At 43.1% G+C, this 14,261-nt stretch overlaps 1 protein-coding gene across 4 annotated transcripts in view; it reads left to right on the forward strand.

Annotated features, from left to right (window-relative positions):
- The window catches only part of LOC135914684 (uncharacterized), a 200,187-nt gene that overhangs the window by 165,433 nt on the left and 20,493 nt on the right, over window positions 1-14,261 (forward strand). For all 4 annotated transcript variants that reach the window (XM_070537520.1, XM_070537521.1, XM_065447630.1 and 1 more), the window contains exon 2: window positions 492-700. In XM_070537520.1, the coding sequence (XP_070393621.1) occupies window positions 527-700 (174 nt within the window). In that variant the 5' untranslated portion in view covers window positions 492-526. The remainder of the gene's footprint in view (window positions 1-491; window positions 701-14,261) is intronic.

Genomic DNA, 14,261 nt, shown 5'->3' on the forward strand with positions numbered 1-14,261 from the left:
GATGGTCATCGTACGTGAATTCAGGCAGGATTTTTTTTCGTCCTTTTTGACAATCTGATATATTTTTTACAGGGCGTATACGTAAGGCGAAGACTGCCTCACCATATATGTGTCGTTACCTCTTACATTCGAACAAACACGAATATTTGAGAAATTTCAACAGTCGCTCGTCGAATCGAGTGCGAATCAAATAGCAATGATTATTCGATTCGTATTCAAGATTTCGCACATTCGCACACTCCTATGAAACTACGACAGAATAAGACTAGAGCAACTGTAGTGTTTCTGCGTCTACTGATTGAGCTTTAAAGACAATATCCTAAGCTCAATTACTCAGATGACTTCTGCAAATGCTGTTATCATGAGATGTGTTCCCTTGTGTAGCTCTCCTACCGCTTTATTTTTTTGTGTGCTTACTTGTTGTTTTCAATGTCATGTAACGCAACCTGTCCTGCGCAGTCTGATCACGTGCTCTTCATTCATTGCTGCAGGATTGTGCGAGTGCCTGCGGCTGGTGCGGCTGGATATGCCTAGCGCGGTCATCAGGGGCGACCCCTTGTGGCTCAACTGCTCGTTCGACCTGGAGTCGGACGACTTGTACTCGGTCAAGTGGTACAAGAACCATCGCGAGTTCTTCCGCTTTCTTCCGAGCGAGAACCCGCCGGGACAGGCCTACAAACTGTCGGGAGTCTACGTGGACGTGAGTGTATAGCTAGATGTGCCATATTCAAAGACAGTTGCCCGATTTTCACAATTAACGACTTCAGTCCCTTCTTCCGCTTTATTAAATGTAGAATATTAGAAGTTTCGCCCCAATGAGGGTCAGCTATCTCGAAAGCATAGGAAGGAAAAATAGCTAATACAAAAAGAAAAATCTAAATATTACACACTACCAAAAGTCTATATCCTAATGGTGAAATACTAAAAGAGCAAATCCCTGTATCACAGAGTGGGAAAAAAATGTCTCTAAGACTGCAAGAAGAACACAAACATGGACAGACCATATGAGGAAATTAAAAATACCCATCGACTAGTGTGGATGAAAAATTTATCAATTCAGTGTCTACAAGAAAACACCACAGTGCCTGACGAGGAATTTTTCAATTCACTGTCTACAAAAAAACACCGTAGAGCCTCCAGAGCTTATCTCTGTTTGTTGGGGCACGATAAGTGCACAGCACTTTTTGAACAGAGAAAGGGCGCCTGTCTAGAGAGTCCAGACGACTGCGAAAGATGAGTCGCTGAATTTCCGTTGTCTACTTTCAGCAGGCAACTTATATTTTACCGATATTGTACAGGAAGAGGCCCGGAGATAGCCCCAAATCACTTTATAACAAAAAGGCAACGCCATCTGTGACTCAGCATTATAAGTTTACGAGAGATATTATCACAGTAGCGGGCAATTTCGCTATTTACTAGTCATTTCGTCTATCCTGTCCTTGTATATTGTACGCTCTCTAGGCTACAATCAACAAGGATGCGTAATTTATAGCAGGAAATATGACGCGTCGCTGTGCATCAATGCTGCTACACAATTCATCTTTATTTTATACTACAGAAGGATTTTATCTTACTGATAAATGGCGCAATATTTAGTAAGAAATGTTTCAGTTATTTTCATAAAAGAACTAAAAGGCTATGAAAGTGATTCTGATGTTTACTATTTGCTAATTTCCTGATTCTACTTTTTCTTAGTTTATGGCAAGTGACGAAAAGTAGCATATATTAGGCTGGAGACAAATTATTATTCTTTTGGGTCAGCAACGTATTTTCAGCAAAAGAATATATAATCAATACAGGATGCTAAACAACAGTCTTAATTTGCGACTACAAAGCGCGAGTACACGCTTTGGTGACGAATAAGAAGACGACAGGGTTTCTTTTTCTTTTCGGAACTGCTTCGATCTATTTCTCTCAGTTTTCCTTGTAAATGCACACAATGCCTTCACTTTCTTTAATTTTCCTTGCTACATAGGAGAGCAAGCTGTCGTTTCGAAAGAAATATGAGTCATTTGGAAGTCATCGTCGTCCTCACAATCTCTCCTTCTGTGTTTTCTCTCCCATCATCATAACTACAGACTAGTGCTGCTCAGGCTTCAAGCCTTCATTTACCGCCAGTCCCGCTCAGAATACTCGGAGATCAACATTTCATTTCCCCCTTGGCTGGCAATAACGTTATTGAATGGTCCAGCAGGTTCCCTCTTACCTCGTCCGTGAATATTTATTTGAATTGTGTGTTCGCGAAGAATGGGCCAAGTGCTTAGGCTATGCAGGATGCCATAACAATGAACAGCGCACTATGTTCGACATAATGACCACTTTGTTGAGACGTTTAGCACGCATTTTTTATAACCTACGGCCCACAGATAAAGGGGCATTGCTTCATTTGTACTAGAGATGCTTACCGGGCCATACGCCTAACATCATATGGCAAAGGCAATAAATTAAGTTATCCATTCATACGCGGGCATGCGGCAGGAGCAGTAGAGGCGAACAATTTCCATCCGGAGTACAAAAACAAGGTTTTCTTGTGGCGTGCTATATAGGGCATGACACCCAGCGTCTGCAAAAGCTCACGCGCACGGTGCACATCGCTTATACCATTTTTCTCTGCAACAGGATTTCTTATTTATTTCGCCTCGGAGTTGTTTAAAAGGAAATGATGGGATGCGGCAAACCTACGGCGCGTTTTTGCGATAGTCGTTTTGCTTTGCGAACGGTGCGGAGGCAATGCGTTTCTCCCGCAGCAAGAAAAAGGTGATCCTACTTTAAGAAAAAAGAAAGCACAAGAGCTTTCAAATACAAATTTGAATTATACGCTTTGTGTTCTTTACTTATGTGGCACACGGAAGACTTCACAAAAGGCAACATCATAGCACGAATTTGGTGCTGCTTCGAGTGCTGCTTCGACTGCTGCTTTGATAGCGTGATTTTGTAGCAATACTTGCTTACTCTCAGCGTCCGCCTTACACATTCTAGCCACAGGAATTTGCCCGAATCTTTGTAGCAGAACTGGTTTCTTGATCCAGTAGTATATAGCGTGGCTTGTTGGTGGTTCTCTGTGTCCAGGCACGGCAAACGGGGACAAGCCCTTGTCAGGCTAGGTCTGCTTGCATCCCGAACACTCCCGTTATGACGAAGTGAAACGCGCCACTAAGTCAAAAGAACGAACGGCGGCTAGCACACACACGACACCTGGAAAATCGTTCGTTGTCGTGGTTTCACATGAATATGTTCAAACCGACTAACACCAACCTCAGACCTCCTAGCCCTCAACAATGCTACCACCTGTCGTAGATTGTAAAAATACCTTACATCCACTTAAGTTACTTGCTGTCAGCGAAATGTGAGTTAATATTCACACCGATGAAAATATCCGAGAGCGAGCTCAAAACGTTGTGCAAAGTGCATACAAGTATCATGGCGCTTTAACTAATATACAGAGCCCTGGTAGACCATATAGCTCCTTTCAACGTAGTTGCTCTACATTTTAGCACGTCCTGCAAAGGTTTAATTGTGAAACTTGCATGGGGACAAAACTTTTATTTATTGATTTCTACCACTATCGCTTCCATGTTAAAGTGCAGCTCTTAGGCGCCCGTTCCTACGGCGAGCATCAACGTCCCTCGTAACCGAGTGAACGAGCACAGCTAAGGATGAAAGATCGAACGCGGAGCGTAGTGGTGGATGAAAGACGGCGATGGCGAAGAGAGCGCGATGAGGAAAGCGGAGGAGGAGGGTATGGCGAAAGCGTGAGAAGAAAAGCGTAGTGCCGCGCAAGACGGGCTCTGCGGCGGCGATGGCTACGAGATGGCGCCACCGTATAGCGCGCGCCATTGGTATGAAAAAAAGAAAGCGCTACATGAGTGGAGGTCTGTCTGTGGCGGCTGCTGTGAAATGCGCCCACGTGTCATCCACGCGCTGCCTCTCGCGATCTGCCGATTAGCGAGGCATTCTCGCCACACTTCGCTCCGTCTGCAAAGTGCCGCACGAGACAGCTTCTCCGCGTCAGCCAATATATCGCGAAATGAAAACACGTATGGAGCTGCGCTCAAATTTCGCATTATAGAGCATCGTAACTTTCGGCGAATTTTTTGTTTTATTTTAGCCAAACATTGAAGAGCAGTAGTTGGCGTATCAGGCAGACAACATCTCCTTATACGCATTTACAAAATAATATTAATAAACAAAGAAAAAGAAATCAAGCTTTTATCTTTTGACGTGCGAAAGAAAGCATCCCCCGGTATATTCTCGTTGCCCTATATATATATGCTAAGCTGTCCAGTTGGCTGTGTTTTAAGCAAATGCTCAGAAAGGAACCGAGAGGTAGAATAATGAAAACTAATGTGCGCGAAATGTGTAGGAAAAGTCCGAGACCTGAGCGAAATTATGCAAGGAGACCCACATTCATTGCAATAATTAATCTCGCGGCGGCATCTCCTTCGAGAGGTCCATTAGCGCTGGACAGATTTCCGTGGCCGCAGGCATCCGGCCTAAAACACGGACGATGTCCTCGCTGGACGATTTACTTGCGTGCCGTGCATTTGAGTGGAACGCGAGTAGAGTCAGCAGACTACTTCGAGAGCTCTATAAGCCGTCAAGAAAGCTGCGTGGCTTCACCGCGAAGCGATGTACGTACTGTTCAAGGATTTTGAATAAAAATCGCACTTTCGGGAAATTCTGTCAAAAACAAAGTTTATCACCGAATAAGGGCATGATGATTAGTCCACCGTTGTAAAGTGTAGTACCTAAACTATATTTAATTTGTTTTGTTGTTTCCTTCAGATATTTGTGTTCTCTACCCTGTGTTGCCGGAGCGTCACCTCTAATTGACGCTTGAATTCATCTTATCTATCCATCAAGGCATTCGAAGATAATGTCTAGCGGATGCACAAAATATCATTTTTTCTTGTACAAGCGTTATAATCTATTCTCATAAACAAATATGCTTATTTGTGGCATTGCTGGAGCGGTTCGCGGGTAATTTCTTGTATTTCATTCGCTACATTCACCGTATATAGTGTACGGGAAAGCCAGCGAGTGTTACATATAGACATGGGCCGTCACCCACGTAGTGTACGTAGTGGGATGTTTAATGTACAATTTGTTGTTCCTTAAGCGAACGTACCACCAGGGCACTCTGAAAAATGATGTCTTATCTCATATAGTTTCTTGTGCTTTGTATTTCCTAATGCATTTTTCTTTACTTGTGTGTGTGTGTGTGTTTGTGTGCGTGTGTGCGTGTGTGCGTGTGCGTGTGCGCGCGTGTGTGTGTGTGTGTGTGTGCGTGTGTGCGTGTGCGTGTGCGCGCGCGTGTGTGTGTGTGTGTGTGTGTGTGTGTGTGTGTGTGTGTGTGTGCGTGCGTGCGTGCGTGCGTGCGTGCGTGCGTGCGTGTGTGTGTGTGTGTGTGTGTGTGTGTGTGTGTGTGTGTGTGTGTGTGTGTGTGTGTGTGTGTGTGTGTGTGTGTGTGTGTGTGTGTGTGTGTGTGTGTGTGTGTGTGTGTGTGTGTGTGTGTGTGTGTGTGTGTGTGTGTGTGTGTGTGTGTGAAAGGTACTTGTTCGTGCTGCTACAGTGACATGGCAAGAATGGGAGGAAAGAAAGGATTATATATACCACTGTTCACAACGCCTATATAGGGAGCCGCAGCTAATGTTTACTGGGACACACTGTATAATGACGTCGTCCTCGTAACGGCATTTTTCGTTAATCAGGTATAAGCTGCGTTTGGCGTTTCAATACGCCAGCTCGTTTCTGAGTGAGCTCCGGTGCTACGACAGTCTCTCTTGCGACTTGCTTGCTCTCAATGGCCAATCCTGCGCAACGGCGGTCCTAATTCCTAGTCCCTTCTATCTGGACCGCCACCGTCAGACTTAAACAAAACAGCCAAGACACATCTGTGGGGAACTAATGTTAGCAAATCCAAGATGTAACGAGCAAACATCAAATGCTTTGGAAGGAAGAAGCATTAGGCTATCTCCTTCAGGGCAAGCCAAACATAAATCTTCAGCACCACCCGCAGGAGAAACAGAAAGCGCTTGTTCGTATTAACTATGACGATCACAAGTTTTATTCACTCCCGCGTAGGAAGAACACCCAGAGTCAGAGTCGCCTGAGTCACACCCGCCAGTATTTTCAGTGTTTCTCGAAGCGTTGTTAGTTAAGTGAGGGCTTCAGTATTTTGCCAGAAGCATGGTAACAGACTCATGAGGCATGCTGGTGCGGATATATTCACACATTGTATATTCGACACACAAAATATCTTTATTCGACTCCTTAGGCGGACCCTGCGAAAATTGCCGCTGCACGCACCAGAGATCGGACCGATGGAAGGTGGATGCTGCAAACCGTGGATTACCTTTTGATCAGGTGGCCCTTTAAAAAAAGTATTTTTTTTTATTGCTCGGCGATCAAAGAACAGCCTCTATATGTCATTTGTACACCCTCTGTGCACCTTTTATAAACCCGTGACGGTGGTGTGATGGGATGTGCGTACCGAAGTGCGGAATTTGTAGGCAAACATAAGGGAAAGAAGGCAGAAAAGAGCGCAGGCCAACTCTCCAGGAAAGAATAAAACAATTTCGTTAGACCCAGTCTCCAACCTTGTGAAGAACGGCTTTTATGCTTTCCAGTATTAAAACTCAAATGACATAGTTAATATATTGTGGTGCAACATAAGTCTATAGATGCAGGCAGCGCTATATGTCAAGCATGCAACCAACATTTTACATCAGTCTTTTATCGAGTGTGTATGCTTTTTTTTTCGACGTATACTGCTGCATCATCACCGCTAGTGAAAAGTTAACGCTCACTACATATCAAATTTCACCAGATAACGCGTCAATTTGGGACTAACTGTGAAAGCGAGCTACGCCATTTGAAGTGTAAACCTGTATCTGTATGCTAATGCAACCAAAATAAGCCATTAATTGCAAAAACTAGAGACATGGACTCTTTGTCCACACTCTCATTTAAAAGGTATTTTGTCGTAGGGATTTGGTTTGGAAGGCGAGCGGGGGGGGGGGGCGCGGGAAGGGGGGGCTCTGAGGAGCACGAAGACATACGCTTGCAGAGTTTGCAGGATTGAACTTGGCGTGGCTTTGCATCGAAACCGTTTCTCCCGTATCACTTTCCGCCGAAAGTGAACACAAATTTATTCCGAGAGCGGAATCTCACCCGAGAAAGAACGTACTAAAAAACGTAGCCTGACGGCATATTCCTCCTCGAACACGAGCGGCTTTATCGATCACCGCTGAATATCGTGGAGTGGGGTGCGAGAAGCAATGATTGTAAATTACGTGATCGGTCATTTAGTCTGAAGCCACTCTCTCCGTTGTTGCGGTTATTTGTTCAATTGTTCTCGTTGCTCCACTCAACATTTCTTGGCGGGCAACAGCTCGACGCTAAGAGAAGTTTTCTATGCTGTTCCGTTCGAAGCACAGTCTGAGCGGAGTGACTGCCAGGGGTCTCAATTTCCCCGAGTTTCTGCTGCAAATACTCGCAAAAAATGTCCCCCGTTCGCTTCCCCAAATGTCCTTGGAAGGAGAGAAATAAGAATGCTTTAATCTTCGGACTCAATCTCGAGAGTTAGTTCTCGGAAAGGAAACTGCATGCGCTCGAACCCTGCATTTCGCACTCTCACGTATCCTCCTTTCTTTTTCTTTTTTAGCTTCTGACCAAAGATCGCATATTAAAGAAGCACCGCATCCACCGCTCATGTGAAACCTATCTTTGGCAAACACATCCGGCAGACAGCTAACTACGACTGTGCGAAAATATTTTTGAGAATCTCGAACGGAAATGTTAATTGAGTCGGTTGCTTACATCTACGACTCTAAATTAAATAATTATCTCAAACAGCGCTTTAAAGGCTCCGACACTTCAACCGTGCTCTCAAAACACCTACAACATTGCAATTATTTGGGCATATTTTTTTTTCTGAAAGCACAATTTATTTTTTTTTATTCACGCGGCATATAGATGATGTTGGTGCACAAAATCGGCGCCGGCAACTGCTTGACTCGCGAAAATTCGTGTTTTATACATACGGTGCTAAACATTCTGATATTCTTGCACACGCAACCTATACATAAAACGTACTGTACATATGCGACAAGGACACATTACATACCGTACGTATATGTTGTATGTGCATGCTGTAGATATGTTACACGGATTGTACACGTGCTCGTATCGTGTGGTTCTTTCTTCAGTCTTTGTGCAGCCTTTTCGCCCTGGCAAGGTAATGATGTACATATATATTGTATTCATAATATCACCCATGTGTGTAGAACATGCACTATCTTATACATACCCGTATAAACAACATCCCCTGCATTACAAGGACACTCTTAATACATCAGACCTCATAAAGAAGGCACTTATGATACAGGGCGCAGAATGACAGCAAAAATGAAACATTTGTAGCAACAATACTTTTCATTTTAAAAAAAGGGGATCGTAAGCAATATTATCTCTGCTGATAGCACCGAACTATGCCATTGTCCTAAATATATATACTTCATTTTTTTCATAGCTCTTGGACACCTCCTTTGCATCACATTTGTGGGCTTTATTACTTTATTTGTTGACTTTATTACCATTGTATCGATAGCGTGCATACAATGCTCGCGCCAACAGATTGTTATCGGTTCCTCTGTACTGAACTGTCCGTTCTGCTTATGTGCAAGGCTGCTTCGTTTGTATACACATTCAGGCAACGTGTTGTCGAATGTGTAGTGTTGCTTTGATGCTACCCGTGTTCAGCTCGGAAAACAAAACCGTTCTGGTAGAACGCCTCGGCGTTTGTTGCAAATGTTCCTGCAAAGTTTATCCTTGTAATACCTGGTACTTCACAAACGGCTAGCGCTTTAGTTCCCCGGGAAGCACCAAAAACTCCAGTTCGCATTAATTTTATTATTTCCTGTAGTGTTAAAGTAAACGTTAAACCACTGAAAAATATTTGATGCGTGTTTATTCTAAAACACTATTTAACAACTATTTAACAATGCCAACTGTTATATTCATACACACGATAATTCTGAAACAACATTGACTTTACCGCATTCAGATTTGAAGCCCTATAAAACTATGTTGTTGTTGTTTTTTTGTAATTTGCTACAACGTCACTAATAAAACTACACACTTCGAACTTGGTCTAAACATCACGTTTTAGGTTCCCACCAGCGCTTCAAACTTCGACTTTTCTTTTCCTAGCTTCAAGGGTTATATGAATTAATTTTCTGTACTTTTCAAACGGAAATTTTCTGCTGCATCCGGCTGCAGTAATAACATGCCCGTAAGTTGCATGTTACAAAACAATAATTATTGAAATATCGAGATGATACTGCACTTGTTGCCACACACGTGAATTTTCAAATGCATTCTCAATGCTTCAGAATGACGTTCGAAAATTAATGAACTGCTTTGATATAAATGTGATCTACAGTAACCATTCTAAATCAAGGTTGGTTTGCTTCCATAGCCCACTCAAGAGTGTCTCACTGCTTACTCACTTTATGTGGACACTTCCTGATATGTCAATTGTTCTTGTCCTCCCTCCAATAAATGTTTCTGATTCATTAAAGTATTTTCGTATATGGTTTGATTCCGGTCTTCTTTTTTTTCGATTGATTTATCTTACATAAGCGCCAAAGTCCGTAAAACCGTCTTCTTATTGTATTGCATCAAAGTATTTTTACATCCGTCTGTCAGATAACTTTTGGTTCACTCGTTAGTCTATGTATGCATTGTACTCGGGTATGGAATTATATTTCTTCATTATTCTGGTACTTCGCATCAACATGTAAACAGGATATTAAAATGTATGTTAAAGAGTGCTCCTCATGACATATGTAGCTCAAAAGATGCGAACCTTTTTCAGATGCTAAGATTGCCGAATTCCCGATAACTTTTCATTCAAATACTGGTACTCAAACATTTCGTGAATGATACAATTAAAGTCCCCACTGTGTCTTGCCGTCTTTTACATCACACACCTGCTTTTTCAGTTCCTCACACACGTACCAAATTTGGTAAACATACTCGAGCATATTATGTTCCAAATGTGTTCAACGCTCTTCTCTATGAAATTATTTCTTGTGAATATGTGCGCGATATTACAAAAACTTAAAGGAATTATACGTGGAATGATTATGGACATCATATTTTCCAATTTTCGTCATTATAAATTGTGTCCGCGGCTTCTACCAGTTTCTGTGCCCAGTATTTTATCGTCCACAAATAGGTCTCAGTGTCACTCTTTTTCTCCTTTTTTTTCTCTTTTTTTGTAAAGTATTAAGTGTTTGCCGCTGAGTCTTGCTGCTGACTGCCGGGTTTCGGGTGACAAGCCACTGGGATGGCTTAGGCGAACCTGATTTCTGTAATTGTAATAGCAAGATTTGTTAATAAAGTTATTATTATTATTATTATTATTATTATTAGTAGTAGTAGTAGTAGTAGTAGTAGTAGTAGTAGTAGTAGTAGTAGTAGTAGTAGTACTAGTAGTAGTAGCAGCAGTAGTAGTAGTAGTATTAAGTAGTAGTAGTAGTATTACCTGCACTTAGGACATGTTGGTCTCCGTAGACAGCGCCGGCTACTCCTCTTGTCGTAATCGATAGATGTAACCCAAACGATGTTAAAGGTTCCAAAAAAGAATACTGACACAAACACAGTGACAAGATATATAAAGTTCACCCTACATACTCAACATAAGTTTACAAGAACAAATGTTTCCGAGCAGTTCACAAAATTCGAATGCTTATGTGGAAGTCCACGCACTCGCTGGTGGCAAAAACAGCCTTCTCGAACGCGCACATAAAAGACGCGGGAACACGGTAACAAAGAAGTTTGCGAAAACGCGTTTCCTTTTTAAGTTTGTGGACGTTTATATACGCTTATGCGTATGTCGGATGTGTGTATCAGCTATGTGAGGAAAAGAGTAATGCCAGTTTCTTAAATGCGCCTTGGGGTAGCGGCTATAGCCAACCTTCCCGTTTGTCTATAGTTCACAAAAAAAGGGAAACAGGTTCTACAAGAGGGATTTTACGACCACCAACGTGAACCACGTAAAGTACACCTACTTATGTTTGTTCAACCTACAGTGACGTCCGCTGATACGACCATTCCTATGCTGTCAACATAACAATAATAACGGCGCTTATAATGGCAGCTGTGAGCATTTCGGCATCTCCCAAGCCTTTCATTCTTCAGCTCCACGCGTTCGTGTTGCAACGCCGTGCTTTCAACATTGTGAGAAACTTTATCTGTCGTTGCGAAAACCTCTCAGTCGCCAGTTGCTAGTTCAGTGCGTCTCTTGTGTGAAATGAGCGTTAAAGAAAAATTACAACGCCTTTTATTACAGTTCTCTGTCCATATTGCATCATTACTTTCTTTTCTTTTCTTTTCTTTCTCTCTTTGCTCACACTCATGGTTGTTCTGCAGCATGGCCTTAGTTGCCTGTGTGCCAATAAACCCCAACTAACCAATCGTGGTTGTTCTCACTGCATTTTGCTATCTTGGCCTTCTTTGTTCACTCTCTATAAGCTAACGATAGCTATTGTGCGAAAGCTGCTGTTTTTTCGCAGCCTCTCCAGAAGTATGACACATTGTTTCAATGCGTTGCAAATCTAAAAAGGAGCCCATGTGCGGCCTTTTCTGGCACGGCTTTCGAAACACTGCCGGCGCCTTTTGTGCACAGGCGTGGAGCTTCCTCGTTTCTTGCACTTCTCTCCACATCACTCCTCCTCTTCCTCCGCCTCTCAACTTCAGCGCCATTTTCTCTCTGATATCGTATGCGGCAACATGGGCTTCGTTACTGGGCGCTCTGTTCAGCGGGAAGGCCGGCTGCACTTTCAGAACAAAACGCCCTGGGAAAAGCACGCATGAAGGGAGCAAGACTGCGAAATTTGCATATCAAGAGCCGCCGAGTATCAAAACTATACAACACGACGTGGCTGTGCGAAAAAGAGGAATATAGAGATGGAGAACGCAAGCAGAGGATAGACAGGAATGTCAACCAGGAGCGGGTTCAGTTTGGCATAGCCTACACAGGGGGTAAGGGAAAAAAAGGGAATGGAAATGAGGCGTTCGTAGCGCGCGTGCATTTGACAAACAAAGCGTATTGAGGCACGTGTTCCTTCTTATGTTCACCTGCTTTTGTGCAGGATCACCCGCCGTCGCGGCGTAGTTGCTTTGTCATTACCTTGCTAAGGGTGCGGGATCAAATCTCGACCGCGGCGGCCGCATTTCCATGGGGGTGAAGTGCAAGAACGTCCGTGTACCGTGCATTGTGTGCATGTTAAAAGAACCCCGAGGTGGTAAAAACTAATCCAGAATCTTCCACTACGGTGTGCCTAATAATATTTATCGCAGTTTTTGGCGCGTAATATACCAGTATTCAATTTTTTTAAATATTTTCGTACAAGATGAACAATGTCGGACACCGGCAGAACGTGGAACGGCTATCCTTAGTAAGCTATATTCTATAACTGACCGCAGGATTTCAGGAGAGATGAATGCAGCTGAAAGAAGGCAATGGAAACTATTCTTATTTACCTATTCCCTTACCTAAACATCGCGGCTGAAGTGTCCGCCAATATGCAATACAGTTTTCGCTGTTTTTGTTGTTGTTGTTGCTATTGTTGTTGTTGTTGTTGTTGTTGTCGTCGTCGTCGTCGTCGTCGTCGTTGTTGTTGTTGTTGTTGTTGTTGTTGTTGTTGTTGTTGTTGTTGTTGTTGTTGTTTCTTCATGGCGGCTTTCTCCTCCTCCATGTCTTACGAGCTTCCGTTTACCTGACTTTTGCCAAACGCCGTCCGACTTGCTCCAAGCCTTTCTTCCCTCTTCCTCTTTGAATCACGCGTGTCTTGCCTCCGTCGTGTCATCGCTCTAAACGAAATACATACCAAGCCCTTCAGCGAGGGGCCTCTTTGATAAGAAGTGTGATATAGCTTGTGGCGATGGTTTTCTTTGTTAGAAAAAATATGTGCAGGACACAGTTACGTTACAGTATTACTACTCAGCGGCAACATTGAGTCCATCCTACAATGCTTCCTTCTTGTTTCCTCTTTGCCGTCACTAAAGCGACAATCTCGTTTATTTTGATACGAGGACATCGTGTATTTCTTTTTCGTTTATTTTTAAGACGCAGGATTTATCTGGCCACACGATGTTTACCTCACAAATGGATATATTGTGCCTTTTCGCTAGGTTCTTCGACAAGACACCGCGCACGCACGCACACACGCGAACGTAATGCACAAACAGATAAGCTCAATGGAGGAAGCACGCTGAAAAAAAAAACACATTATCTTTGCTGTCCGCACTTTGACGTATCCCTTCGTTTTCTTCGCCTCGCTTGGCGGCACCGTACCCATTTTGTTTTTGTTTTGTTTTGTTTTTCATCTCTAAAGCATTGATTTCTTCTCCTATCAAGTTTCCTGTCCTAAAGCAAGTTTCTTCTCCTACTTTGCTGACGCTCCTGTCACGCCGCTTTGCCACCATGTTCTTCTGTCTTGCGCGAAACGCAACCGTGTTGTCAGTAAAGTTCTGGCTGGGGAGACAGTTTTTCGCAGGTCTCCGAAGTTTCTACTGCGTGACGAAAACAAAAATAAAAGAAAACCGCTTTCTTGTGTTGTGAAAAGACTTACTTGAAGGTGCACGGCTATCTCATTTCAACAGTTTACTGGTACGCATTTCGCACTGTTCCACATTTTACCATTTTCGACTTGTTGAGTCGACAAAACAATCGCGCCTTTTTTTTCATTCGTTTGCGCGCGCACAGCTGAATCTGCAGCGGCGCTTGAGTGTCATCATCTTTTATTTCCTTTTGATGCGTCCAATGAAATCTAAACGGTCACACTCTGCTCGTCTCGCATCGTTCTCCTATCTTCTTTTTTTTTTTTTTTGCTAAAGAATTTCGCACGAAACATAAGGTTTCATCGCAACTGCTTCCTACCATACTTCGATACGTACCGCCGCCTGCGCAAGGTTGTTTTTTTCTTTGTTCTTCTTTTTTTTTTGTCAGGGCATTTCCAACGAAGCCTGAATTGCCCTGACACACATTTACCTGCCGGCAAATTTCACTCTGTTTTGCCGGCAGGTAAATGTGTGTCAGGGCAATTCAGCCTTCTTCTGAAATGCCCCCGACGAAGGATAAAGCAGTGGTATAAAACACGTGAACTCTGCTTGCGTGAATTTTCCTGCGAAAATACAATATTGTGACGCTCAAGTTGCTTCATCATCGTGCAGTTAGTTCTGTTGCATAT

The sequence above is a fragment of the Dermacentor albipictus genome, chromosome 4, assembly GCF_038994185.2.
Source record: "Dermacentor albipictus isolate Rhodes 1998 colony chromosome 4, USDA_Dalb.pri_finalv2, whole genome shotgun sequence".
In the NCBI taxonomy this organism is placed as follows: Eukaryota; Metazoa; Arthropoda; class Arachnida; order Ixodida; family Ixodidae; genus Dermacentor; species Dermacentor albipictus.